A 25,513-nucleotide genomic window follows, 5' to 3' on the forward strand; every position below is an offset into this window, starting at 1 on the left:
ATAGTCAAATATTATAGATATTTGAGTATCCTAAATTCGAAAATCATAAGATTATGATGACACTTGTCCAACCATGTTACCTCCATTGCGGACTAGTGGGTTCATGATGTGACCCAACCTATCACTTGCAGGTGTCATCTTCTCATTTCACGTGGGATTTCTTCAAAATTATTCATTGCAATGTCAAAATATTTAGTAGGAACAATGTTAACAGCAAGGGTGATTTTGACAGTTGTGTGTCCGTGAAAGGGCAACTACGTTATTCAGAAAGTTATAAAGATAAATATGAAAATAAGGGATAACTGTTTATATATTATACACTATCGTCCCGCTGCCTCCTCGGTCGTCTTGATTCCAAACCCTAGTCAACCCAATACGCTTCGACGCCATGGGCGTCTCCTATCCCGGCTTCCTCAAGTCCGTCGAGCTCCGCCTCATCCGCTGCACTCTATACCGGGAACTCCCTTTCTTCCCTTCTGCTTCCCCGACTCCTCCTTCATCCTCCCTTTCCTCACGTCAATCATTCCGCCCCCTCGTCGAGGCCGTCGTCGACTCTATTGAGAGGGGGCGTTACATGGATGCACTCTCCTCCGACGCCTCCCGCCTTGTCTTCGGCTTCTCAGAGTCATGGGAGTTTCAAGATTCCGCCGCCTGCGCCGCCCGGTTCTACGAAGAGGTCGAGCAGAGCGTGGAGGCCTTCCTGCGGGACGTTGGCTCGGCGGCCTGGCTCCAAGTTCTTGATGCAGATTCTGACCCGGATGTGGATGTGGAGGGCAGGTGCGCCTTGCTGATGTGCCTCGGCGTCGCGGCGCTTCTTGCCTTCACGCAGCAGAACGTGACTGGGTGATCTCCCTTCGCTTTTTTAATCCCAAGTTTTATGCAATCAAGAAGCTGAAACCAAGTCCTAATTATCCGTGGCTTCGTAAATTTTGTAGGCCTATTGGGAATTTCTCTCCTTTCCCTCTGGCATTTCCACTTCCGAAGGAGGGGATTAGTGATTGCGGAGGCGAGTGGGACGTGTGGGCACGTAATCAAGTGGCTTCAGTTGGATCAGATGTGCATGGGAAATTTGCGCTCTTGCAGGTATCGAACTTTGTGTTTTCTCAATGTACTGACGAAGTATAGCCTTTTCCCCGACAGAGTCTCTCCTCTTTTGTCCTCATTTCATTTAACGAATCTCCATTAGAGGGTCTCTGTTTTCTCAAACTATTGACTTTGATGATTCTATAATATGAATACAACCTACTGATTCTTATGTGATATGATGGATTCAGATCACCAGATGCTAAAATTGTCATAAATTTTTAGGAGAGTTTCTAAACACTTTAACAGATTAACAAATTTGTATATATGAGATTTATCTGTAATTTGTAGATGTTAAATCAATTGCCCACAACAAAGTAAGGATGCTTTTATTGTATTATTGTCTTCCTTGCATGTCTTCATTATGTTTTGATGGTATAAATTATCTCTACTGCAAAATTGTGAGACCTGGATGGGTCATTCACCTAATAAAGTCTTGGATCACCGGTTGGACCAGTGGGTCAACTGGTTGTGAAATGCCTCTTTGTTATCAAATGAATTCATAAAATTTTATGATCAAAAGATAAACGTCCAAATTTCAGTGAGTTGGATGGCAGGAAAATAGGTCAACAGGTGACAAGAGAAGGATAAGAAAAATAACAACCGTGAAAGAGAATTACTACAAAAAGGAAGGGACAAAAAGAAAAGGAAAGAGGCAAATGAAGGATGAAAGTGATTGAATAAGAGAGGGAGACAACAAAAGAGCGAGAAAGGACATTAGTGAAAGAATATAGAGAGGCTAGGGGAGGCTGATAAGAGGGGCTTTTTAGAGAGTCTTCAAAGTGCATACTGAAGCATCTGATATTTTCCTTTTCAAGAAAGACTACAATATTCTCAAAATTTAAATAAAAATTAACTATATTAAAGGGTATTTGGGTCAATATGGAAAAATAATTCAATTAATGAACCGGACTGGCCAAGGATTAGGTTCCCAATTTCTTCGGTTGGACTGCCAGTTTGTTATGGGTTTAATAACTACGCTGTGATGTATTATGAACTATGCTGGTAGATCATGATTTAATACACATTTTTATATACTTATTGTTGGTGTCATGAATGTGTGCAGCTCTAGGTTGCAGTGGTCAAGAGTAAAAAGTTCTGAATCTTGATTTAAACATGCAATAATCATGTGAGAGTTACAGTCTTGAGCTTGGCCTATTTAATCTGTGTGCGCCTGCACAACCATTATCACTTGTATACTAGACATGCAGTTTCTGTTTATTCAATTATGACACTGTTATTTTATGATTTGACCCTCTATATTATTGATTCTGACACCATGAATGCCACCAGCCAATTAATCTCATGATGTATCGGTTCCATTGTGAACAAGCAAAATATGGCAAGGCTAATATGACAAATCAATCATGGTATGTTTTGTTCAACACAATTGTTGATTTGGTTATGTCTGGTCACATATCCGAGATCGAACTATTTAAATTGATTTATCAGGTCAATTATGCCTAGTTGTTTATGATCTGATATGACCATATTGAAACTTGCCTTCTTGTCTGAAGTTCATGCCCCACTTCTTGGTTGATTTTTTATCGTTTCTTTTCTCTTGTTTCTAATGCTAGAATCTGGACATCTTTATTTGCTAGTTACTCAATATTTATAGGTGATGCAAGCAAACAAATCATTTGCTAGATGCTTGTAACTTCCATTTAGAATTCTTTTATATTCAGAACTTGGTTGTGCCTGTTAGATTCAATTTTTTGTCAAAACCTTGCGAGCTTGGCCTTTCAATCTTGACCTGTCAGCTTGATGCATTTTATTATTGTTTTTTAAGCCAAAAAAGATAGATCACTGTCGACTGACAGTGATATGTGCTTCCAGGGGCAAACATTTCTTTTAGATCTCAAAATCATATTCAGTGCTGTTGAGGGCGAATGCTTAGAACCAACTGCTGTCTGCAGCTGATAGTTTATCCTACATGGGAACCTAGACTAAGGTTGGCCTAAAATATGAGATCAGAGCCATGGTATGTACTTTTGAGCAATGCTGGCTTTTGGAAAGGCATAGCTTGTGCTTCTATCAGCCTGAAATTAGTTGATCTTGTCGGGCCTTTCTTTAGATCAAGAAAAAGTTATATGACAGAAATATGAAATTTCTTCTGATGAAAATATACATTCTTTGTGTATATTTTTAGGTGATAATTGGAACTCAAGTGTCTTCCTTAGTGATTCTCTTTGTGTGTCTTTTTGCTTTAAGTATGATAATGCTTCTAAGCATTTTGTTAATGTACAAACTGCAAAGTGTGTCTTTGCATTTGATAAAATTTTTGTGTTCTAGCTTTGGTACAAATTCTAATGTTATTTTCATTGTTGTTGGATGCGATATAGTCTGTTGTAGCATGTTCAGATTTATTCGTACTATATAAAGCTTGTAACGAGCTTTTGTTGAACCTACTTAATAATGCAACATACTTTTTGTTTCAGTACATTGTATACTCAAAGATTTTGTTGAGCAAGATAAAGGAGTTGGTCCTTGAGGTGGAAACATGTTATATAAATGGTTGCAGAAGTCTATATTGGTGGTTATGTAGGCTTTTCTGTCTCCAACAAAGGATTACAGAGGAGCTGTCATCTTCTCTATATGATCTACTGCAGTTATTCAAGACTAGCACTTTACATCAGTTTGGAGATTTTGAACATGTTGCTGGTTACTGGGGTACTATGTTAAATGAAGGGGAAGCTTTAGCAATTGTGTCATTGGCTCATTTAGAGGCAGGAATCATTGAACATAAATATGGCCAAATTGATTCCTTCAGGTAAGTACCTGGATGCTATTGGATGTATGTGGTACTTCTTTTAGATATATACACAAGCATCTTGTTGACCATCATACACTGCATGACCCTTGCACACTGGATGTACCATGATATGCCACATATTTTGCTGCTTTATCAATGATTTAAGGATAAATTGTTTTGACTTGCTTTGATTCAGGCATATGAGCAATTGCATCTTACATTGTGCAGTATTATATTTGAGAATGGGTGTACAGACTTTTGTTGCATATTTCCTTAAGTTCCATTTTCTTTGGAATTACTTCTTTTTCAAGTGTGTTTCAGTTGTCAGAAAATCCTAGATACTGATGTACTTATTGGTTTTTGCTATCTTGAGCAGAAATATTTAGTGTTTTGGTGAAGGTTTTTAATCTTGGATACTGTACCCATATCAGTCTTAGCCTGGACTGGTATAAGCCGGAATCATACTGGCATATTGTGTGTCGGTGTATGCCGGTACATACCAATATTTGAAAAATCCTGAAAAAAAGGAAAAAATAATGGAAAAAGTTACTGTATCAGATGGTACAAGCCTTGTATCAAGTGGTACAAGTCTTATACTTGGTGTACTGCCCCGTTCACCCTGGTCCACTTGTCCGTAGGCTGTGGACTGGTAGATACCACCCATCATCAGATGAATTGTGTTTAGGGTTGAAATGCCCCTTGAACCTGGAGCTATCTGGTTCTCCCTAAAATGTGTTGAGGCGCAACAAGTTGCTTGGCTATTAATTGCAAGATTACAAATCGCAATCAAACTCATACATATTGACCTACATTTATTTATTTAATCCAGGACCTATATTGAGACCATGTAATTCGGTGCTAGTTAGTACTTATAGTTTCTTAATTTTTACTGATATCTTGTGGTAGAGGTAGGTATACAACCTGTCCACTTGTTTCGTACTGATCTAAAAAGGTGTCAAAACCAGTATTGTACCAGGATTTAAACCTTGAGTGAAATTTTTTTGGTTCATGCATTATTTTGCTGCATTAGATCACTTTTAAAGATTATGGTAGCAGCACTAATGTACACATTATGTGTGTACATTGCCTCAATAAGTACCTGCAGTGGGAAAGGAAATTTCATATAAATAATCACAGAGAAATTTATGCCAAACTAGAAAGTTGGTGTATTACCATTAAACATGGAAAATTTAAATCTCAAAATTTTCAGGCAATTTGCATGTTAGTTATTTTTTATCATGCAATTTGAAGTGCATAGTGTTTAACGTGAGTTCTCGGAGGAGGTTCCAATTACAAATGTGACTCTAGAGCATTGTTGCCAAAGACTTTCTCAGCCGTTATCTTCTTCATATTGCACTTTCTTTAATAGTGTTGCACAAGGATCGAAATATCGTACCGTCCCAGAGTTTCGACGTTCGCTCAGTACGGTACGATACTGTATACCGAGTGGTATACCGTTCGATATATATATATATATGATGTCGTCGAAGCAACGTTGACTCTCTCTTCTCCCAGGCGATGTCGCCTCGTTTATATATATATATAAATTAATAAATATATATTTATATATAAAAGATTATATATATATATATATTATAAAAGGCGACGTCGCATCGCCTCGGCGATGTTGCCTTTTCCTTCTCCCAGGCGGGGCGATGTCGTCGAGGTGACGCGACGTCGCCTCGCTTATATATATATATATATATTTATTTATATATATAATATTTTTATAAAAGGCGACGTCGCGTTGCCTTTTCCTTCTCCCATGCGGGGCGACATCGTCGAGGCGACGTGAAGTCGTCTCGTTTATATATATATATATATATATATATATATATATATATATATATAAGATTATATATATTTATATATAAATATTCTTATAAAGGCGCCGTTGCGTTGCCTCGACGACGTGACGTCGCCTTTTATAAAAATATTTTTATATATTAATATATATATATATTCCGTTCCGTTCGGTAATGGGCAGTCCGTGTACCGGTCAGTTGACGGACCAATATGTACCGCCTGTATCGGGCGGTATTATTCGAAATTGCATACCTTGGTATTGTATCTAGTAATCATTTTTGAATTCCAATTTGGCTAACGCTATTTCATGATGCTGTATAACCCTTTCATGGGACAAAGTATCGAGGTTGAGCATTAGATGTAATAAAGAGTTATTGGAACCACTACTGCTGGTTTAGCTCATCAAGTTGGTTTGACTATGGAACACCACTTTGAAAAAGTTTATTGTAAGATGCTGGAAGTTGTATGCGAGGGTGAGCCTTGGCACCACAATAAAGTTTCTTCGTTGCGTTCTAGGTAATGATCTTGCAGGTATAAGTTTGTGTACATCAAGCATTCGTAAACCCTGTTTTGGTGAAATCCTCATGTATTAGGCCATTCCTTTTTTTTGGCAATCTGGCTGGTCATCAATCTGTCACGAATAGGAAGTTGTCAGGCTTGAGGAGCATTGAGCCCTCTTGGAGCTTGCTTGACCCTTAATGTATATTTTAACGAAGGCACATTTATTGAGAGCTGGCAATGTATATTTTAATGAAGGCATATTTATTGAGAGTCTTTACGAACAAAACCTTTCAAATAAAGTGAAAAAAATTTAGTCGTTGGAGAGTGGTCTAGGACCAAAGGATCAAAGATGACCAACATTTCATGAAGAAAAAAAAAAAAAAGCTCAAGAGTGGTCATTGTTTTTGTCATCATATTTGCATTTCATTTTTGTTCCTCCATATTCCTCATATTTACTCTTCTTAATTAATTTTAATTTTGTCCCATGGCTAAATGGAACTCCGATGAGTCATTATCATCTGTCACCATCTAACTTGAGCATATTGTACTAATGCTAAACTTTCCAGCACCACTAGCATTAATAATACTCCTTTGAGCTATATTTATAGAGACAAGTCATCCATAGTGCAGTTGGAGTAAGAAAAAAGGAAGAAAAATATGAAAGGTATAAAGAAAGAAAGAAAACAGTTCTCCACCAAGGTAGGGTGTGAAGACGATAGATAAAGAAAATATGATAACGAGATGTGTCTAGAAAGCACAGACAACAACAAGAAGAAAGCAAAGAAGAGCCAACATGTAGTCAAAATAAGAAATAGAAAAAAAAGTAGAGACATTAGAATAAACAAAAGAAAAGAAGCAAAGGAGGGGTGCAACAAAATAGAGGGGAGTACGAAAAGTAAAACTTGTTTGTCTTTTTTCTTTTTAATAATCTCTTCCCCTGAGATGCAGAGTGAAATTCATGTAGCAGGTCTCTTGTTCAATTATACACCCTGTTTCTGGCAAATGATTACCGAAGTTACCTTAACAAGAAATGAACAGTGCTCAAGCCCTATGAAGTGCTCATTAAAGATGAGGCATAAAGATTGTGTTTGGATTGTGCCTCAGGGTTCATATAGCTCTTATCTTCTCTAGTACTTGTTTTCAAGATTATAAATATTGGTCCAATACCAGTTGCCATAGCCTGTCAGATCAATACAGTACCAAGATACCGAGCAGTGTACCAACTTATACCCCCTTGATAACACTAATTAAATAGTAATATAGACTGACCAGTATTCCAAGCTGTACCAAGGTGCATGGTTCACTATGGGTCATGGCTGAATCAGTAAATACTGGTTGGTACATATCTCTCCAACTGGTATCTTAAGCCATGTTTGGTTTCATATACAACTAAGTGAACATGTGATAGACTGGTATCTAGTGGTAATATTTGTGAAATTCATTAATCAAAGAAACCCTTAGCTTGCTTAATTTTCATCTTTTACCTAGAATTCAGGATTCTGTGACCTGCTTAAAACTAATTCTGCAACATGCTTGGTTCTTAATTTGCAATCACATTTCTTGTATTGCAATTTTCTTGTAATTTATACAATTAATTTTTCAGGTCACATCTGGAATGTGCTGAAAAATCATGTGGACTGCACCTTATTGTTACTGGTGCTCTTGGATTCCGGACAATACACCAGGTTCGTTTTTGCTGAATGATTTGTGGGAGCTAACCTTGTAGTGTATCAACCTCTTTTGAAGAAACTTTGTTTTATATGATTTAGGTAGAAGCAAAGCCTCAGTTGATACTTGCTGCAAACAATCATGAACAAAGCCATGTGCATCTCTCTCAAGTCCAGAGTGATAGTACTGTTTCTGAAAGTAAGGATGCAGTTGATCATAAACTTGATGATTGTTCTGATGTACTAATGACACCAAAATTAGTAAAAAATGGCAAGAATGATGATCTTAATGTGGATCTTACTCACATCAACAAGGATATTAATTTGACATTCATCCAGCAAGCTGTTATACTTGCACAATGCTTACATCTCCAGAGGAGAAGTCGTGATGATGAATTGTCTGGTAAGTTTTGCTTCATATGATGATGGCATTTGCATGAACTCTCTTGATATTTTTCTTATAGTTCTCTTTTTTTTCACAATTATGTGGAACACTAAATTAGTGTCCTTTTTCATTGTATGTTTTATGTGCTTATAAATATTAATTACTGTATTGATATAATTATGTTTAGATGCCTAGTTGTCATGTTACTGCTATGAGTAGTGGAACCTATAGTTAATATCTCCAAGACTTTCTTCTTTTCCTAATAAGTTTTTAAAGCAATTCAAAACTCCGAGCAACATGTTGGTGAAAATGCATATTGTATTTGCAAGTGTTGTGTCCTCTCCTTGTCCTTCTCCATTCTGTCTTCCTACCAAATTTTGTTAGTTGTTTTTGGATCTACATCATTGAAAGCATTAACGAGGGTGAGAATCGCCATAGTTGTTCAAATGAATTTAATTAAGGCGACTAACTTTAAATGGCTAAGGACTTGTTGGTTGTTTTTCATTTTATTTTACATCTTTTTTTTTGGGATTGATTATGACATTTAGGCTATGGGCTATAAGATGGTGACAATTTTCTAAGCTATAGATTGGACAACCATATCAGTAGTGCTGCTCTGTGCTGCATGGGACAATTGATCAATGACTGAGGTGCAGTACTTGCATCTGAGGCATTTAACTTATTCAGTGCCAATTAATTCAAACATTAAGCTATTCTGACTCTTATTTATATATACAGTTGTTATTTTTCTCTATCTCTGTGTTTTTGTATTTAAGTACATGTGCTAAGTTACATCCCACTTACCTTTTTTGACCATGGCTGGTGCTCTAGTGGATTGCGGTTTGTAGTCACCGGTTGTTTACCTGTAGTAGCAGATGCAACACTAATATAGATAATTATGGTGGTGCTACTGCCCATGCAGTCTGACATTTCTCAACATCCTTATGAAAGTTTACTCTTTATTTTGTTTCATTATTATTGTAAAACTATCATATAATAGATGGTTTGATGCTGTTTTTTTTCTTTCTTTATCTTGCCAAGATTTTTTACTTCTATTTACATGATGTTGTTTCCTTCTGGTCATACTCTGTAGGGTGGGAAATGGCCCCATACATTGAGGCTATTCATTCTCAACATCAAACTTGCTACACTGTGAGTATTACAATTTTTTTATATCCTCTAGATTTTACTTATACTGATTATTATCTGAATTAATATATATTTTTCTATCTCCATTATCCTTGGTTCTTCCATGTTTTCTTGGCAGGCTTCATGAAAAGAAACATGATTCTATAACATTTTTATAACTTAATGCACCTGACTTGACATGTTCCCTTTTAGTTGGTATAAACTGAGTCAAGTAACTTTGACAAGATATGGACCCTTACTGGCCTATTAGACCAGTAAGCATTGAAAAGAGACCTATATCATTGGACATGTGATTTGCAACATATGGATTGCTGTTATCTAAATACCATGAGTTCTATAAATAAGTTGCCAGCTCTACTTCCAATGCATCATTTGATGAATTTGATGCTACAGTATGATCAGCATTGTTTTGAGCAATACCTACTTGATGCTCTGGGAATTTGCTGTTTATTTTATTAAATCCCACTGTTCAGTGTTTATGTATGCATTTGTTGAGTGTTCATTTCTGTTGTATTATTCTCAATAACTTCTCACGAGTTGTTCTGTTCAGTTGTGTGGCTATATCTATTGTGTGTTTTGAGACTATATAGTGCGGCAGCTGTCTGTATTAGAGACTCGGCTAATAACCTTCTATGTGGTTGCTTCAAATGTCACTCAAATTATATCATCAAAGATGTGGGTGAAGTAGTTTCAGTTTCATGTATTGCTATCTCCTGCACTATGCAAATACCATTATCATTGAGGATAGGGCAATAGGTCGCCTGTTTGAGCTAGGTTGCCCTGATGCAGCATATTTATTGTTGGTGCAAAAGTCGAGTTGGTTTGTGCGTATGGTTATGATTTTGTGATATGTATGTTCAAAGAAAATGGATATGGAAGGGATGGAATGTCACTTCCCATCCTATCCTCAGATATTTGATATTAATCTATCATGTGGCTGGTACAATAAATAGGACTTGCTTGGAAAAAATTGTTTTTCAATCATAAATTTTTATTTTTTTCATTATAATCCTTCAGATAATTATTGTTGCCAATGTATTATAACATTGAAGCCATAGTAATTGAACATATTAGCATAAAAGAAACAATGAAGTTCTGTTGAACTCTTCTTTAGAGAAGACATTACAACTTGCTATTTTAATTGGAAATTGCCATCATCTAATGAAAATATCTTTCTAGATTAGTAACTTCTGTGACATTCTGCGAATCCGATGGGAGTCTAAACGAAGTCGAACAAAGCAGCGGGCTTTACTTATGATGGATAAGTTGGTAAGACAACTTTATCTTTTTAGGGCTTATGCCATTTTTCGGACACAGTGCACATGTTTTCCTTAGATGTTGACATGAGTTTATCTCTTGGAAATATGCTAGGGTATGTTTGTTTATGAGGAAGCCTGCATTCTTGCAGATTTATTTTATGGTCTTTTGCTTAAAGCTTTGCTATCTTTATGTTCTCCAGACATATGACATGTGCAAATAATTCATTGCAATATTTCTCATCCTTTTAAAATTCTGCTGGTGAGCATTTCTTAATAATTTTCTCTATGGACTACCATCTTTGTTGTGCTTCTTGCCTTCTGATCTTTGTTCATGTGCTATGCATTTGAAGTTTCTCAAGTATGTTAAGCATCATTGTGCTATGATTCAGCTCGGAGTTCAAGCAATGAAGATTAAGGATTAGATCATTTAAAAGAAACCATTTTGTTTTGCTATAATCATGATTCATTACTAGGTTCATTATATTCTAGATTTAATGTAGTTGAATTTTTTGTTTGTGACACATTAAAACTTGTGCAAGGGTAAGTTGGCACTTTTCATCTGCTTGATTTTATTTGCTAATGTTGTTTTGTAGCTTATACCTCCTTGCATACCAAGAGTTAGGTCACCATTACTGTCACAAAGAATTGACACTAGATTTTCACCTCATATGGTTTCTTGTTCAATTCTTTCGAAGTAATTTCATCCTTTCTTTGTTCGAGCAGTGATTTCAATAGGCGCTCGGGCGAGGCGAGGCGAGGCCCGAGCGCCTTGCTTCATTTCCAGGCGGCGCGCTTCAAAGAGGCGTTGCCTGCGCGCTCGCCCGAGCCCAGGCGCCGGGCGCTTCGGGCGAGCGCCTGGGTTAAACCAGGCAACCGAACCAGCGTTTTAGGTCTGGTTCGGTCTCCGGTGCTTTAGTTGGTTCAATCGAACCAACTAAAGCACAAATATCAGTGTGACTTCCCCAACCCTAGCCCTGCTCGCCATTCATGCTACTGCCGTCGCTGCTTGCTGCCGCTGCTGTTGTCACCACTCGCCGCCCTCGCTACCGCTGTCGCTGCCGCTCCCACTGTTGTCGCTCCCGCTGTCGCTGCTCACTGCTACCGTTGCCACTGTCTCCGCTCACTGCTCTCGCTTCCGCTGCTGCTGTCGCTGCTCGCTCCCGCTGCTGCTGCTGCTGCCGCTGCTCGCTGCTACTGTTGCCACTATCTCCGCTTGCCGCTTCCGCTCCCGTTCTTGTTGCTCGCTGCTATCGGTGCCACTGTCGCCGCTTGTCGCTCTCGCTGTCACTACTCACTGCTGCCGCTGCCACTGTTATCGCTCACAGCTGCCGCTCTCGCTCTTCTCAGTCAACACCCTCGGTCTTCCGACTCTTCCCTTACACTATTCTCGTCTTTCGATAGTATACTGTTAACAATATTACTGTATACTGTTAACTGTATACTAGTAATAGTATTTGTATTTATTAGATTAATTTAATAGCATATTTTTATTTTAAAATTTAAATAATTATATTTATTAATTATATTATATATTTTTATATTTTAGTGCCTCACTTCGCTCGGGCGAGCGCCTAGTGCCTCGAGCGTTTTTGGACCTTGGCGCCTTTTGGCGTCTAGTGCTTTTTAAATCACTGTGTTCGAGATTCTCCTTTCATATTCTACTCTATCCCAAAGAGTAACTACGATCGATTTAGTTATGCTTTCATGTTGCAATTGAATACTTTTCATTTATAATCAAAGATGAAAATTATTCTTTTTACCAATCAATATGTGGACTAGAACAAGAGAGCTTTCTGATCAATCCCCTTGCCCTTTGGTTTTTTTTTTTGGATAATGAGAAAGATTCTTTACAAGCTTGAATTTGTTCATTTGGAATCTGGGCTAATTGAAGCACTAGACGGTACAGGCACAATCACCTGACCGTCATTGTACTATTGTTCTTTTTTGAATTGTCAGTATAATCTAATAATATGACCAGATCCTAATACTCTAGTACTCTCTTCTGCTTTTATATTATGATTCCATATAAATTTTGATTTGATGGTTCACGAATGAACCATCTGATACTATTTTATATAATGGAAGGATATCTTTCAGTCCTTCCGTATGTCAGTGCACTTCAGCTGTATTTTGTGCTGCTGCAGATTCCTTCTAAATACTTACAGCCATCATCCTTTTGTCCTATCTAATAAGTCCTTGATCGGCCCATAACAAATCAGCTTATAGTATAACCATTAACTTTAGCCAGAGTTAGCAAGACTGAGACCTTGGTCTGAATTTCTGACATAAATGACTTATCTGAAGTTGAACGTGATATTTCCCTCGGATGATTGGAAGCTGACCCAGTTTGATCCAGTCATGGGACCTCTGGTACTAGCTCATCTAATGTGATGTATGCCACCCACCACTTTGTATATTGATTGAAACATTCTTCAAATGGAAAGGATCCATATAGAAAGGTTGAAGGAGGAGGTCAAAAGGAGGATCTTCTTTTAGCTCTTTTTCATTTTAAAACATATTCATTCGATTGTTTAATCTCCTAGACGCTCTTAACAACAATGAATTCGTAAATAAGAAGCATAAAAAAATTAATTAATAAGAGAATTAGTAGAAATTAGAAATCTAAAAGTCATACCTATGCCATTATTTTGGGCTTTTGGGCCTAAGATTATAAATGGTGGTTCATGGCTGATCTACTGTATGCACATCAAACCGACAGAAGCTAACACATTTCACCAATTGTAGGGTAATAAAGGATGAAGCAAGTGAAACAAGTTCGTCAATTGTCAAAATAGAAAGAATTAATTGCACGAGTGTATGTAGCATATATTCTGAAACTGTCATTGCATCCTAGATAGCATCTGAAACTTCTGTCAACAATTACCATTCTTATTCACGCTGATGTTTCCTGCTCTCCTGTCTTGCTGGATTACTAGGTTCAAGTTATTTTTGATGCTTCTCCTGTGACTGCCCAAAGGATTCAGCTATGTTATGGGCTTTATATCCCAACTGTTTCAGCACTGAGGAAGTATGTCTTATTGGTCGTCTTGCAATATTTTATATCTCTCTTTGTTGAAACTATCTTCAGTTATCAGAACTTTCTTGTTTTCTATTCTGTTAAAAATATGGACTATCTAATGACTAATTTGTTCTATGTCAATTTTGCACTTCCAGAGAATATGGTGAGCTGTTGGTGAGTTGTGGTTTAGTTGGAGAGGCACTAAAAATATTTGAGGATCTTGAATTATGGGATAATCTAATTTACTGCTATCAGTATGTAATTGTTTTCATTTATATTGTCATTTTTTTTGCATTTGTATATGTCATAGGTCTAATCAAGTTGTAAATATACTCACTCATTTTGACAGATTACTAGGGAAAAAAGCAGCAGCCGTTGATCTTATCAAGTCACGCCTACATGACATGCCTAGTGATCCAAGATTATGGTGAGTTGAAAATATGTTTTTTTGGCTGGTAACATGTTATTTGAAAGAGTGAAAGATTGTGTATTTGTTGATTGAATATAATTTGAGTATTCCCCTCTCACTACAGCAGAGGTGTATATGCTCTTTGGTCATTAGCTTATAAAAAACGTCTTGTTACAGAGTTAAGGAACTTATTATATTAAGAATTGTTCTTATTGGTCTTCATAAAGAAGAATTTGCTCTTGATAGTATCTTCAATTAATGGCCAAATAATTGAATAATTCTTACAAAATCAGGAGGATTTTGATTAGGGATTTTCCCAACCATAAAACTGATAAAACCCTAGGGTTTTATCATAGAAGAAAGGGGAGAAAAGGGGATGATCATTTCGAGGGGATCGGTCTCCTTGATCATTTCGAGGGGATCGGCCTCCTAGGGTTTGTTAGAAGATTGAAATAATATTTTATTAATTGCCGAAAAGAAACATATACATCCCTATTTATAGAGTTCCATCCAAAGTTCATCAGGACTTGGATTCTTAATAAATAAATAAATATCAAATAAACCCCTATCCGATGAACTAGACCAACTCAATAAAACATTATTCAAAGCTTAGAAAATAAAAGGATCCTAACAATTCCTCCCTCTTCAAATTAGCCTTGTCCTCAAGGCTGAGTAGTATCAAACTCGAGGAGTTTCGCTTTCAGCACTTCAGTCACAGGGTATCTGTGGCGCATCACAACTCGTTGATCAAGTAAGTATGGTCTCCACTTCTTGATAGTTTAAGCAATAGGTCGGCCTTTCGGTGTAGTAGTCGTCGCAGTCTTTCGAAGAACCTTCTCTATCTGATGGCTAGTGGCCATTGTGGCCTTACTTCCACGTCTTCCCTTTAGGATCACCTGCTTTCCATTAATAAGAAACTTAATGATTAGTTTAGAAAAAATTCAAGAAACATCACCCATGGTTGATAATCATTCAATTCCAAAGCACCACTTTGAAGTCTTTTAAGGGTAGCAAAAAGAAGTCAACAAGCTATTTCCACCTTTGATTCTTCTGGAGTTCTGTGAAAATGGAAAACAATTTCTGCTCTAGAGATCCAACTGGTCGGATCTCCATCTTCCCATTTTGGGAATTCCACCTTCATGCGTGGGTAGCTTTTGTCCTGTTCTTGGTTCCTTTTTCCTGTCTTCAGATCGGTTCAATGTAAGACTTGAACTTTCATCTTGTTGAAACTTGCTAAAGCTCTCTAATAGACTCTTTTTAAAATCGTTAAGGGTTTCTTGCAGCCGGTTCTCAATTCTAGTTTTCAAGGCTTCTAATTAGGCTTTCACTGTGTTGTCGATAGCCATTGCGTAAGACTGCAGATCTGTAATCTCCAACTGCTGTTTCTGGTGTTGGGTCAAGGGCATCAGTACTGCACTATTCGACGCGACTACTATGAAGTTTGGCTCGGGGTAGTTGAGGGCGTAAGGAAACGCGAAGCTATCGAGCAAGCGGACACCGAGGGCAGTGTAAAGGCTTGCTGTGGTCGCTGCGAGGAGGAAAGGTTGCTGCCCTGTTTTTGTCGCTGCGTGGGGTGAGGCTGCGGGGGTTGGAAGGTGGCGGCGTCGGCGTGGGGAGCGGCTGAGGGCGGCTGCGCGTGTGGCTGCGGTTGTTGTGACCCAAGGGGAGCAATTGCCGAGCGGCCGGGGTTGAGGCTGCGGGGGCTGGAAGGCGACGGCGTTGGCGTGGGAGCGATTGAGGGCGGTTGCATGTGTGGTTGCGACCCAAGGGGAGCGATCACCGAGTGGTCAGGGTTGAGGCTGCGGGGGTTGGAAGGTGATTGCGTTAGCATGGGGAGCGACTGAGGGGGTTGCAGATGCCGATTGCGCTCGTCGCTGCGCACACGGTCACTGCGTGTGTAGCGACTGCAGAACGAGGGGGGTGGTTGTTGGCTGGAAAGCAACGGTGGCGGTGGTCGCTGGCCGAGAAGCAATAGCAAAAGGGGAGGAAACAATGGTGATCGATGGCTGCGGCAAAAGATGCATAATTGCCCTATTTCGGTCGTCGCAAGGAGGGGAGGTTGCTGTCTAGGTCGGGAGGCAACAGTGGTGGTGCGGTTGGGAAGCAGCGGCGGTGGTGGTCGCTGCCCGGGAAGCAGTAGCAAAAGGGGAGGAAACAACGGTGACCGGCGGTTGTGGTAGAAGATGCAGAGTTGCCTTGTTTCGGTCGCCACGAGGAGGGGAGGTTGCTGCCGAGGTCAAGAGGCAGCAGTGGTGGTGCAGCTAGGAAGTAGCGGCGGCGGTGGTCGTTGGCTGGGTAGCAGTAGCACAAGGGGAGGAAACAACGGTGACCGGCGGCTACGACAGAAGATGCAGAGTTGCCCTATTTTGGTCGTCGTAAGGAGGGGAGGTTGCTGCGGAGGTTGAGAGGCAACAGTGGTGGCGCGGTTGGGAAGCAACGTCACTGAGGACTGGGAGCAACCAAGGATCATCGAGGCTAGGAGCGATGAGGGGGGTGGTCCGCTAGTCGGGAACAGTGGCGACTGCCCTTTCTTGCTTGAGTAGGATGGGGTGTGGCTGCGTACACGGCTGGTGGGTGGTTGCGGCGCAATGAGGGATGTGGTCGTTGGCCTGGAAGCAGCGGCGGTGGTGGTTGCTAGTCGGGAACCAGTAGCCCTTGTGAGGAGGATGGTCGTGGTTGTCGTTTTTTTTTTAAGATGATGATAATTGCGGCGAAGTGTTGTGATAAATTGCAACGAGAACGCTGAGGATCGCTTCTTTGATACCAAATGATAAGAGACCCTAGGGTTTTATCATAGAAGAAGAGGGAGAAAAGAGGATGATCACTTCGAGGGGATTGACCTCCCAGGGTTTGTTAGAAGACAAGAATAATATTTCATTGATTGCCGAATAGAAACAGATACATCTCTATTTATAGAGTTCTACTCAGAGTTCACCAGGACTTGGACTCTTAATAAATAAATAAATATCAAATAAACTCCTATCCGACTCTTACTGAACTAGACCAACTAAATAAAACATTATTCACAACTCAGAAAATAAAGGGATCCTCACACAAACATCATCTTGATCTGTTGTGAACTGTCATCATGCAGTTGACCACTGAAATAGGCTTTTGCACATGTTGGATTAGGACTGCTCATGTTTGATCCTATTCCAACCGCAGAATTGTGGTGATCTCGTATTCTTGGTGACATGTATGACATCCATGATGTATAAACCTTTGGCTGTATAAAAGGGATTACACGAAAGTATTGCACACATAGTTATGTTTTCCTATATTTTGTTACTGTTTGAGATGTACATGCATTAAGACAAATGTGCTTATGGATGGGTGTCATTTGCCATGCAGAATGTCAGCTTCAGGTTGCTTTGATATGTGCCATGAGCCATGCCACCCATGCCAATGCATGTGATTGGTTTTATGTTTTGAGTGCATCATGCGGCAAACTCCAACACATGCATTGTGTAAACCATACCAGCTTGTTATGGGATGTTGTATGGTACACCTTCTGCAGGTGTATTTATATCTTAGTCATGATGCATGTGGATGCCTGTATGCCTGTGACATACATGTATAATAGTTTGTGTTTTTTAATGTACAATGGTTGCTGTGATGACAGTTTTCATTTCATCGAGTTTATTAATAGAGCTTCATCTTACTGAGCTTCTCATTCGAGCTTTATTTTATCTGGAACTGGGTTCATTTTCATTTGAAAATTGGATCATATGAACCTATTTATGATTTAAGCTTGTTATATCTGTAACTTGAAGAATCAAAGCGGTTCCTTTCATATGTTTTTCTAAAATCTAGAGAGCAAAGCACTCTTTTTTATTGGTTTTGATTCTGTTATTAAAATTTGATTGAGATCTTGATTTGTTTACTCCATCATGTTCACATGGTCTATCATGATGTTATCTTGTTTAAAGTCATTGCCTATTCCCATTCGTATCATTGTCTTTTTTTATTATGAGGCTTATTAACCTTTCCCATCTTGTTAACTGGGAAAAAGTGCAGGGTTTCCCTTTTGGCTTAACCCTCATGGTTTGTGCATTTTTTTCCTTTTGGGATAGATGGGCATTCTCATCTTTGTAGACAATTATGCTATGCATGATCATGTCCTATTCGCATAACTTAAAAGGATGATAGGATCAGAGGTTTTGGAAATAGACTTGGTATTAAGATGAAAATGAGGGGCAAAACAGATGAGGATACTATACAACATGTCGATTTATAGAAATTTCAATTTAAACAATGAAAATAACAAGTATTGCAAATTTAAATGTTTGCCAGTTCTGAGGGCGAGGATTGGTCTTCTATCTAGTTTAACTTGGTAGAGAAGTTGATCCAAAGTCTTCAAAAAAGCAAAGTGTCTCCAAGAATGTTAAGACTATCAAAATTTGGGTTTGGAAAGTTTGGCAATGGTAGGAAGTTGATAGGCTATATGGGAAAAGGGTGATAAAGGGATAAATTAATCTTGGTTCTCTGAATTCACATCAGGGGAAGATTGTGGTCTCATACGACTCATACGACTTGTGAAAAAAACACTTCCATTCATTCACGAATTTATCATTCTATTGAAATCCCGTTGTCTTTTTCTATAGGTCCCAAGTATAAGAAAGAAAGAAAAAACACAAAAATAAGAAAATATTGCAATTACATCAAATCAAATAATTATCTGCTTTTTCCTTTTTCAAAGAAAATAAATAATCTTCCTTTTAAATGATTTATCTACTTGATAGATTTGTATCTTTATGGAATGATGAATCTTCCTTGTAGAGTTGAAATTTTAATCAAGATTTGTGATATTCAAACAAAATTAAATTTTGATTCCTTCCTTTTCTTTGCATTTTCTTTCTTTTTCTTTTTATTAACATAGGAAATTAACTACAAATATTGGACATGTTGCCATGTGACAACTGTTTTGAAAAAGATCTTTCTAGCATACTAAATTTATTCCAAAGACAAAAATAATTAGACTAAGATTAAAAACATGTTAGTCGAACAACCTGATCATCACCAATCTAAAGGAACTGTTTTGAAAAAGATCTTTCTAGCATACTAAATTTATTCCAAAGACAAAAATAATTAGACTAAGATTAAAAACATGTTAGTCGAACAACCTGATCATCACCAATCTAAAGGAACTGAGGCTGATCCTTGCTCTAGTATAGATCGAAAAGTATCTCAATTTCCATTACTATGGATTTCTTGCTGCTTGGAATGTTGATTCATCTTGGTTTTGCATGTTAAAATCATTATGTTTACACTGTATAAAGGTGTTCACTTGGTGATGCAACAACCACTGATGCTTATTATGAGAAGGCATTGGAGGTTTCAAATAATAGATCAGCCCGGGCTAAGGTAATGACATTGTTTGCAGAATATAGCTGTGTGTTCTATTTGATTAGACCTAATATTGTAAGATTGTTGATTGTTCTCTTTGGACAGCGATCATTGGCTCGAAATGCATACAACAGGAGTGACTATGAGACGTCAAAAACTCTTTGGTAAATGGCGAGGGTTGGATGAGCTTATGATTGTGGTCTCTTAATGACCCATGTTTAATCTCCATACTTGATTTTGATTTGGAATTGATTTGTACTCAATGTACTGCAGGGAATCTGCCTTGGCTCTTAATTCACTGTATCCTGATGGTTGGTTTGCGCTTGGTGCAGCTGCATTAAAGGTTTGCTTTCATAGCTAAATGTTTTATAGTAGTATCTGTCCAAATACGTTGCATGGAGACTTGGAGTTCTTCAAATTCACATTAAATGCTGGCATTTAAATTTTAAAAAGTGAAATTGTATTTAATTTAAGTTTTTAACAATCTTAGCTTGTGTTTGTGATCAAATATCCTTCTCATCCTTAAAGGAAGTTCAAGCTGTAAAGTTGATAGTTATTCATTCTCCTGAAATAAGTTAATTTGATAACACCACCTTCATTGCCAAAACCACATATTTGATGTCTATTATATGTTTGTATATGCAGGCCCGAGATACTGATAAAGCATTAGATGCATTTACACGTGCTGTGCAGATAGATCCGGATAATGGAGAGGCTTGGAATAACGTTGCTTGTTTGTACGATTTCATTGCCTTTATTGTCATCTTCATACTGTGCTTATCGATTAGTATCATTGCCTTTATTGGCATCATCATACTGTGCTTATTGATTAGTATCATTCTTTCAGCTTATTGGGAAAACTGGTTATGCTTACATTTCTCTGCTCCTCTATGTTTAACTAGTTTCAAGAAGGGTTTTGTATTAATGCTTGATTAGTTTCTTTTCTGCTGGTTTTTATCATGTATTGCTACAGAATTGTTTTTTGTTTAAGTTTGTTGTGCTGTTTCTGGCTTATATACACAATGTCTAAAGCCATGCTATCTATTTGTATCATGTTAAAAAAATATTCTTGCAAATTGCTTTCAAGCTTATTATAACTTGGTTGGTAAATACTTTTGTGTTGCCTTTGTGTCCTCAAATGAGCTTTTACACTAAATTGAACTGTTCAGGCATATGATCAAGAAGAAAAGCAAGGCTGCATTTATTGCTTTCAAAGAAGCCTTAAAATTCAGGTTATTATATTTTTTCCTCGTTCTGATTGTGAGGCCTGATAAATACAAAATTTCAACCAACTAATATAAAATATTTAACAGGAGGAACAGTTGGCAACTATGGGAGAACTTCAGCCATGTTGCTCTTGATGTAGGAAACATTCGCCAGGTGAATTGTTTTTTTTTTAAATGTCATTTGTCTCTTTCATAAAATTATTCTAAATATAAGATGTAGTTTATATTGGTTATCTTCATGTAATGTCTACTTTCTTTGCTATGCTCCCATGTTCAAGAGAATAATTTGAGGGTTTACAAAATCAATATTGGGAAGCTTGGGACTTCTAAATATCTTGAAAGTATGGCTTGGCTGGTTTAACCAAGCTACATGGGCATGTTAAAGCGTTGTAAAATGCCAAGAAAGGTACTTATATGCTATAACAAAATTAAAAATATTTGTTAGCGATGGTGATTCATCCATATTACTGATAATAACATTAAGCATGTAGTATCAATCATGATAGTCAATGAAGGGAGAAGCTTTTCATATTGTATCTAGCAACACATAAACCGCAAATGAACATAATGTACCAACTCAACATACAAGAAGTTAATGATTGAAACTTTAGAAGTACAGCCACAGAAGTACTTTAGCTGTACAACATTCAAAAACAATAAGTTATGCAAGTTTGGAGTCTGAACCTGATAATTCTCGATGCAAAAGAAAAGTGGAAGACAAAAATGGGCTGCTTAATAGTCCCGCTATCACCAATCTTCAGAATGGTGTTATCTTCATCCAGAGTTTCTCCTTGTTGCAGTTACAATCATCACATGTCTTGATCATTGCAAGCTTGTCAAGATCAAGTTTGTCAAATAGTTGTGGTAGAGAGTGATAAATTTTGTCTTTGGCTAAAAGTTCTGCATGATAAAGTTAAGATGAAAGGCTTATTATATTTTTCTTATCTCTTTGTAACACTAAATCTTTAACCTCTTGAATCAAAGGTGTTCTCCAGTAATACATTTTGAACTGACACAATGTCCTGATGTGCTCTAAGCCTTGTGCAATAAATAACACCCCAAACCATTGAGCTCTTTTGTGCTAACCTAGTGTGTCAATCTTGTATAAATTTAATCAAACATGCTCTTAGCTATTATCCTATGTTAAATACTAGTTGGAAGTCAAGCACACACATATAAACATTTAATGAGGAAATTAAACTATTTATTTGGTAATGCCACTAAATTGCCTTAACCACCAAAGTTTTTGTAAAATGTGATTATGTAGAATATATTAACCTTACACTCTTTAAAAATTTGTAGTTACATAGAACATAAAAGCCTACAATCTTTGGAATGATTCTAATCTCTTACTTTATTGCAGTCACTAGAAGCCACAAAAATGGTACTAGATCTGTCGTCAAATAAGCGAGTGGATGTTGAATTGCTGGATAAGATATTGAGAAAGTTTGAAGATCATGAAAAGAACGCTAACTCTGATCTCTCTTCAAGTGATATTTTTGATGCTGAATATTCTTTAGTTGAGCCTTATGACACACAAACCATCCCTTCAGAACCACGGGAAACTGAGCTCTTGTTGGACATGCTTGGAAATATTATGCAGCAGGTCTCCAAAATCTAGTTTGCTTGTTCCTTTGCTTTGAATTGTTCTTGTGTTTGTGCTGTTAAAAGTAGTTATACCTTTTTGGCTTTATCCTTGTCAAAAGTAATTATTTTAATGCTCTTTAACAGTTACTTGGTGACATTTTAAAGTAAGCTTCTGATTTTTTTTTTTGGTTCTATTTCTTGCAGGTTATCCGTAATGGTGGCTCCGAAGATATATGGGGTTTATATGCAAGGTGGCACATAATCAAAGGCAACCTTATTATGTCTTGTGAAGCCCTTCTGAAGCAAGTTAGATCCTTCCAGGTAAACCTGTGATGGAATTATGCTTTATCTTGCAAGTTAGTGTCACTAAGAGGGTATTGGGATGAGTGTGTGGGTTATCAGAGAGGATAGAGTTATTCACAACTCATTAGGTGCTATATCTTAAGATAGAATAAGGCAAGCAATGCAAGGTCGTTTGGACATTTTCTAAGATGATATTGGGATGAGTTTGTGGGTTATCAGAGAGGATAGAGTTGGATAATTATGTTGGTAATTATGTTGGATATTTGATAACTTTTGCTACATTTACCTTCTGTTATTGCTTTGGTATGATAGGTATTGATATAAAGTTTGCAAACTCTGTACTCTATGAACTATCTGCTCTCATAAGCATTCTAATGATAGTGGTCAGCTTGGTTGTATCTGCATTTCTTTCTCATTTTTCATTTCCTGTTATTTGATCACAGGGCTCTGAGCTTTGGCGTGATAGAAACCGATTTAAAAAATTTGTTCATGCTTCCTTGCAACTCTGCAAAGTTTATATGGATATTGCTTCCTCTACTGGAAGCTGTCGAGAACTCTTTACAGCTGAAATGCATTTGCGAAGTTCGGTTAAACAGGTAATGCACGTTAAGCTAAACATTGGAAGGAAGCCAACTTTTTGCTATTGTAAATTTTGTTTTATCTTACATGTCAAAGCTCATTATATTAATCATTAATATGATAACTTCAAAATATTTGCCATTAAGCCTCCATAATCATTTTGGATAGTCCAAGAAAACATCAACTTGGTGGGACCATTAAAAAAGATGATCCACTGCATGAAGCTCCCGTTAATATGGGTTCTGTATGCAGATAGGCTGTTTCCATGAACTGAACCAAGGTTATCTAGTTTGCAAAGGTGCAACCTTCTATGGAGCCCAGATTCATGATCTTGTTGGATGACTTGCAATCTATCCAATGTATTAGGAACTTGTGTGACATAAGCTCTTCCTTTTTTTTTTTTTTTCTCTTTGCCTTTTTCATGATGAGACATGTTACCACCTCCAATGGAGTTAATTATTGATTGACATGATATCCGATAGTAACTTGAGAGCTGTAATTTAATGATGTATCCTTTTTGTTGATTGCTAACTCCAAATAGTTGCTAAGTACGGCTTGGTTGTTGTTGTATTATCTTTTTTATTGATTCTAGTCTACTATGTTGATTGAGGATATACTTTAGCAGGACTTTTTCTACAGCTGCCTTAATCTGAGTTCTTGTCGACCTAAAAGTCCAGAGAAAAACTTCAGCAGGATAGACAAGTTAGGCTCACTCTAGTAGGTTTTTTTTTCCCTTTTTTGAGATTAAGACCGATTTAGTTGTGGTCTAGTGAAATATGATTCAGTCTGTAACTCTCTTCCAGAATTAGACTCCTTAGATCTGTCAAATAAGTGGCCCTGTTTAATCTTGCAAAGTACTTCTGATTGGTTGTTCATTTCTTTGTTATGGGGGTGGGTTATAATCATGGAAGTCCAGTTTTCATTCCATTGTTGTGTTTGTAGAGAGAGCATTAACAGCTGAGAGGAAGAATGTCCTGATGATTGGATCAATAATTCTTTTGATCAATAAGTAGAATGCGTGCCAGTATTTGATCATTGAGAAGACTTGCTAGAATAGTTGATTTGTTTCTAGCTTGTATGAACCAAGGTTCGCAACTACAGTAACTGCTACAGTGCTCGGACCGGTAACAGTCGGTCCGCGTACCGAAAACCTGTTGGACCGGTACGTACCACCCGTACCAGGCGATACGGCTCGGTACGGCAGACCCTGGTATGAACAGTCAGTTACAACATTCTTGCCAGTATTTGATCATTGAGAAAGTATAGGTGGTTGAGCATTTAGCATGCCATTTGCTCACTCACCCGATTCTGCTTTGTTAGAAGGGTTCTGGAATTCAGTCATAATCTCTTCTTTGTACTGAAACAGTTGGATTTTATTCCTATTATAGAGGGTATAGCACTGACTAGGGATGTGAGTATCAAAAGTTGCTGTTCCAATCCAAAGCCCCCTGGAGAAGTTTTCTGGTCATATGATGTTTGCACCCACTAAAAATTTGGCTGGCTTCAATCCGGACTTGGTGAGGAATTACTTGAAATTTAAGCCCTTATTTTTTGGGTACATATATAAGATTGTAGAATAAAATGTTAAGATCTAGTATATCCAATTCTGGAGGTTATTGTAAGTAAAATCTATCTTCTGGTTGCACTTGTTTTACCTAGACTTTTCTGATTAGAATCTGGATCTGCTTTTATTTTTTAAAGGAAAAAACAATAATCTCTTCATGCCTCCCAATTCTGTTTTTCCAAACTTGTTTGATATGTTTAAATTTTACTTTTCTTAAGGGCATTCAATTTATAACTATGTTGTTCTTAATGAATATCATCTTATCATGTTTCATCAGACTTCATCTACTTGCATATTTTTTGAAGTAAGTGAATCCCAGTGACTTGTACTTTGCAGTCTGTGGACTTCTCAGACACTGATGAGTTTAGGGATCTTAAAACATGTCTTGATGAAGTAAAGAAGCAGATTGCTGCAACTTCTGGTGAAGGTGCCTAGCTAGATATGTCGACTTTAAATAACTTTTACATGTTTGGAGGTAATCATTTTTCGAAGCTGCAACTCCGTAATTATCCTTATATGAAGCTAGATTCTGTATCGAGAGCCATGGTTCCTTCATGTCAAAGATGATGCCATGTCTGCCTAAATGAGCATTTGGTCATGTAATCTGAACTTGTTGATTTTCTTTGGATTCAGTCTCCTGTGGTACCTGATGGTTCAAAGTTTTCTATGACCATGCTGAAGGACAGTCTCGGGGAGTTTGTGGTGGGTGTTTTCACCGATGCTTCAGAAGGCTTTATTTATGTAGTTGAGGGTTGTGTTGTTACGAGGGATGTGTTATCACATACATGTAAAAGTTTTGATAGAAGAATTCCATCTGGCAGTCATTTTTGGCTTGAGCATATATTCTAATGGCAGAATTCATTGGTTCGTCATTTTTG

General features: G+C 37.7%; 1 protein-coding gene across 5 annotated transcripts; it reads left to right on the forward strand.

Annotated features, from left to right (window-relative positions):
* The first annotated feature begins 327 nt into the window (after positions 1-327).
* On the forward strand, positions 328-25,507 carry LOC103968525 (uncharacterized). Of its 5 annotated transcripts, XM_009381795.3 has the most exons (21): positions 328-843; positions 936-1,083; positions 3,522-3,853; positions 7,746-7,827; positions 7,912-8,212; positions 9,288-9,346; positions 10,523-10,612; positions 13,539-13,630; positions 13,777-13,875; positions 13,971-14,048; positions 19,310-19,394; positions 19,482-19,540; positions 19,650-19,719; positions 20,022-20,113; positions 20,546-20,608; positions 20,690-20,756; positions 21,966-22,208; positions 22,394-22,510; positions 22,936-23,088; positions 24,972-25,110; positions 25,269-25,507. In XM_009381795.3, the coding sequence occupies exons 1-20, from the start codon at positions 389-391 to the stop codon at positions 25,068-25,070; spliced, it is 2,784 nt and encodes a 927-aa protein (XP_009380070.2). In that variant the 5' UTR covers positions 328-388; the 3' UTR covers positions 25,071-25,110; positions 25,269-25,507. The 5 variants fall into 5 exon arrangements, with proteins under 5 accessions (XP_009380070.2, XP_064995605.1, XP_018677999.2 ...); XM_065139533.1 differs by having other exon boundaries at positions 24,972-25,507; XM_018822454.2 differs by lacking the exons at positions 24,972-25,110; positions 25,269-25,507 and adding an exon at positions 24,438-24,954.
* Positions 25,508-25,513: the final 6 nt, after the last annotated feature.

The sequence above is a fragment of the Musa acuminata genome, chromosome BXJ3-2 (genome assembly GCF_036884655.1).
Source record: "Musa acuminata AAA Group cultivar baxijiao chromosome BXJ3-2, Cavendish_Baxijiao_AAA, whole genome shotgun sequence".
In the NCBI taxonomy this organism is placed as follows: Eukaryota; Viridiplantae; Streptophyta; class Magnoliopsida; order Zingiberales; family Musaceae; genus Musa; species Musa acuminata.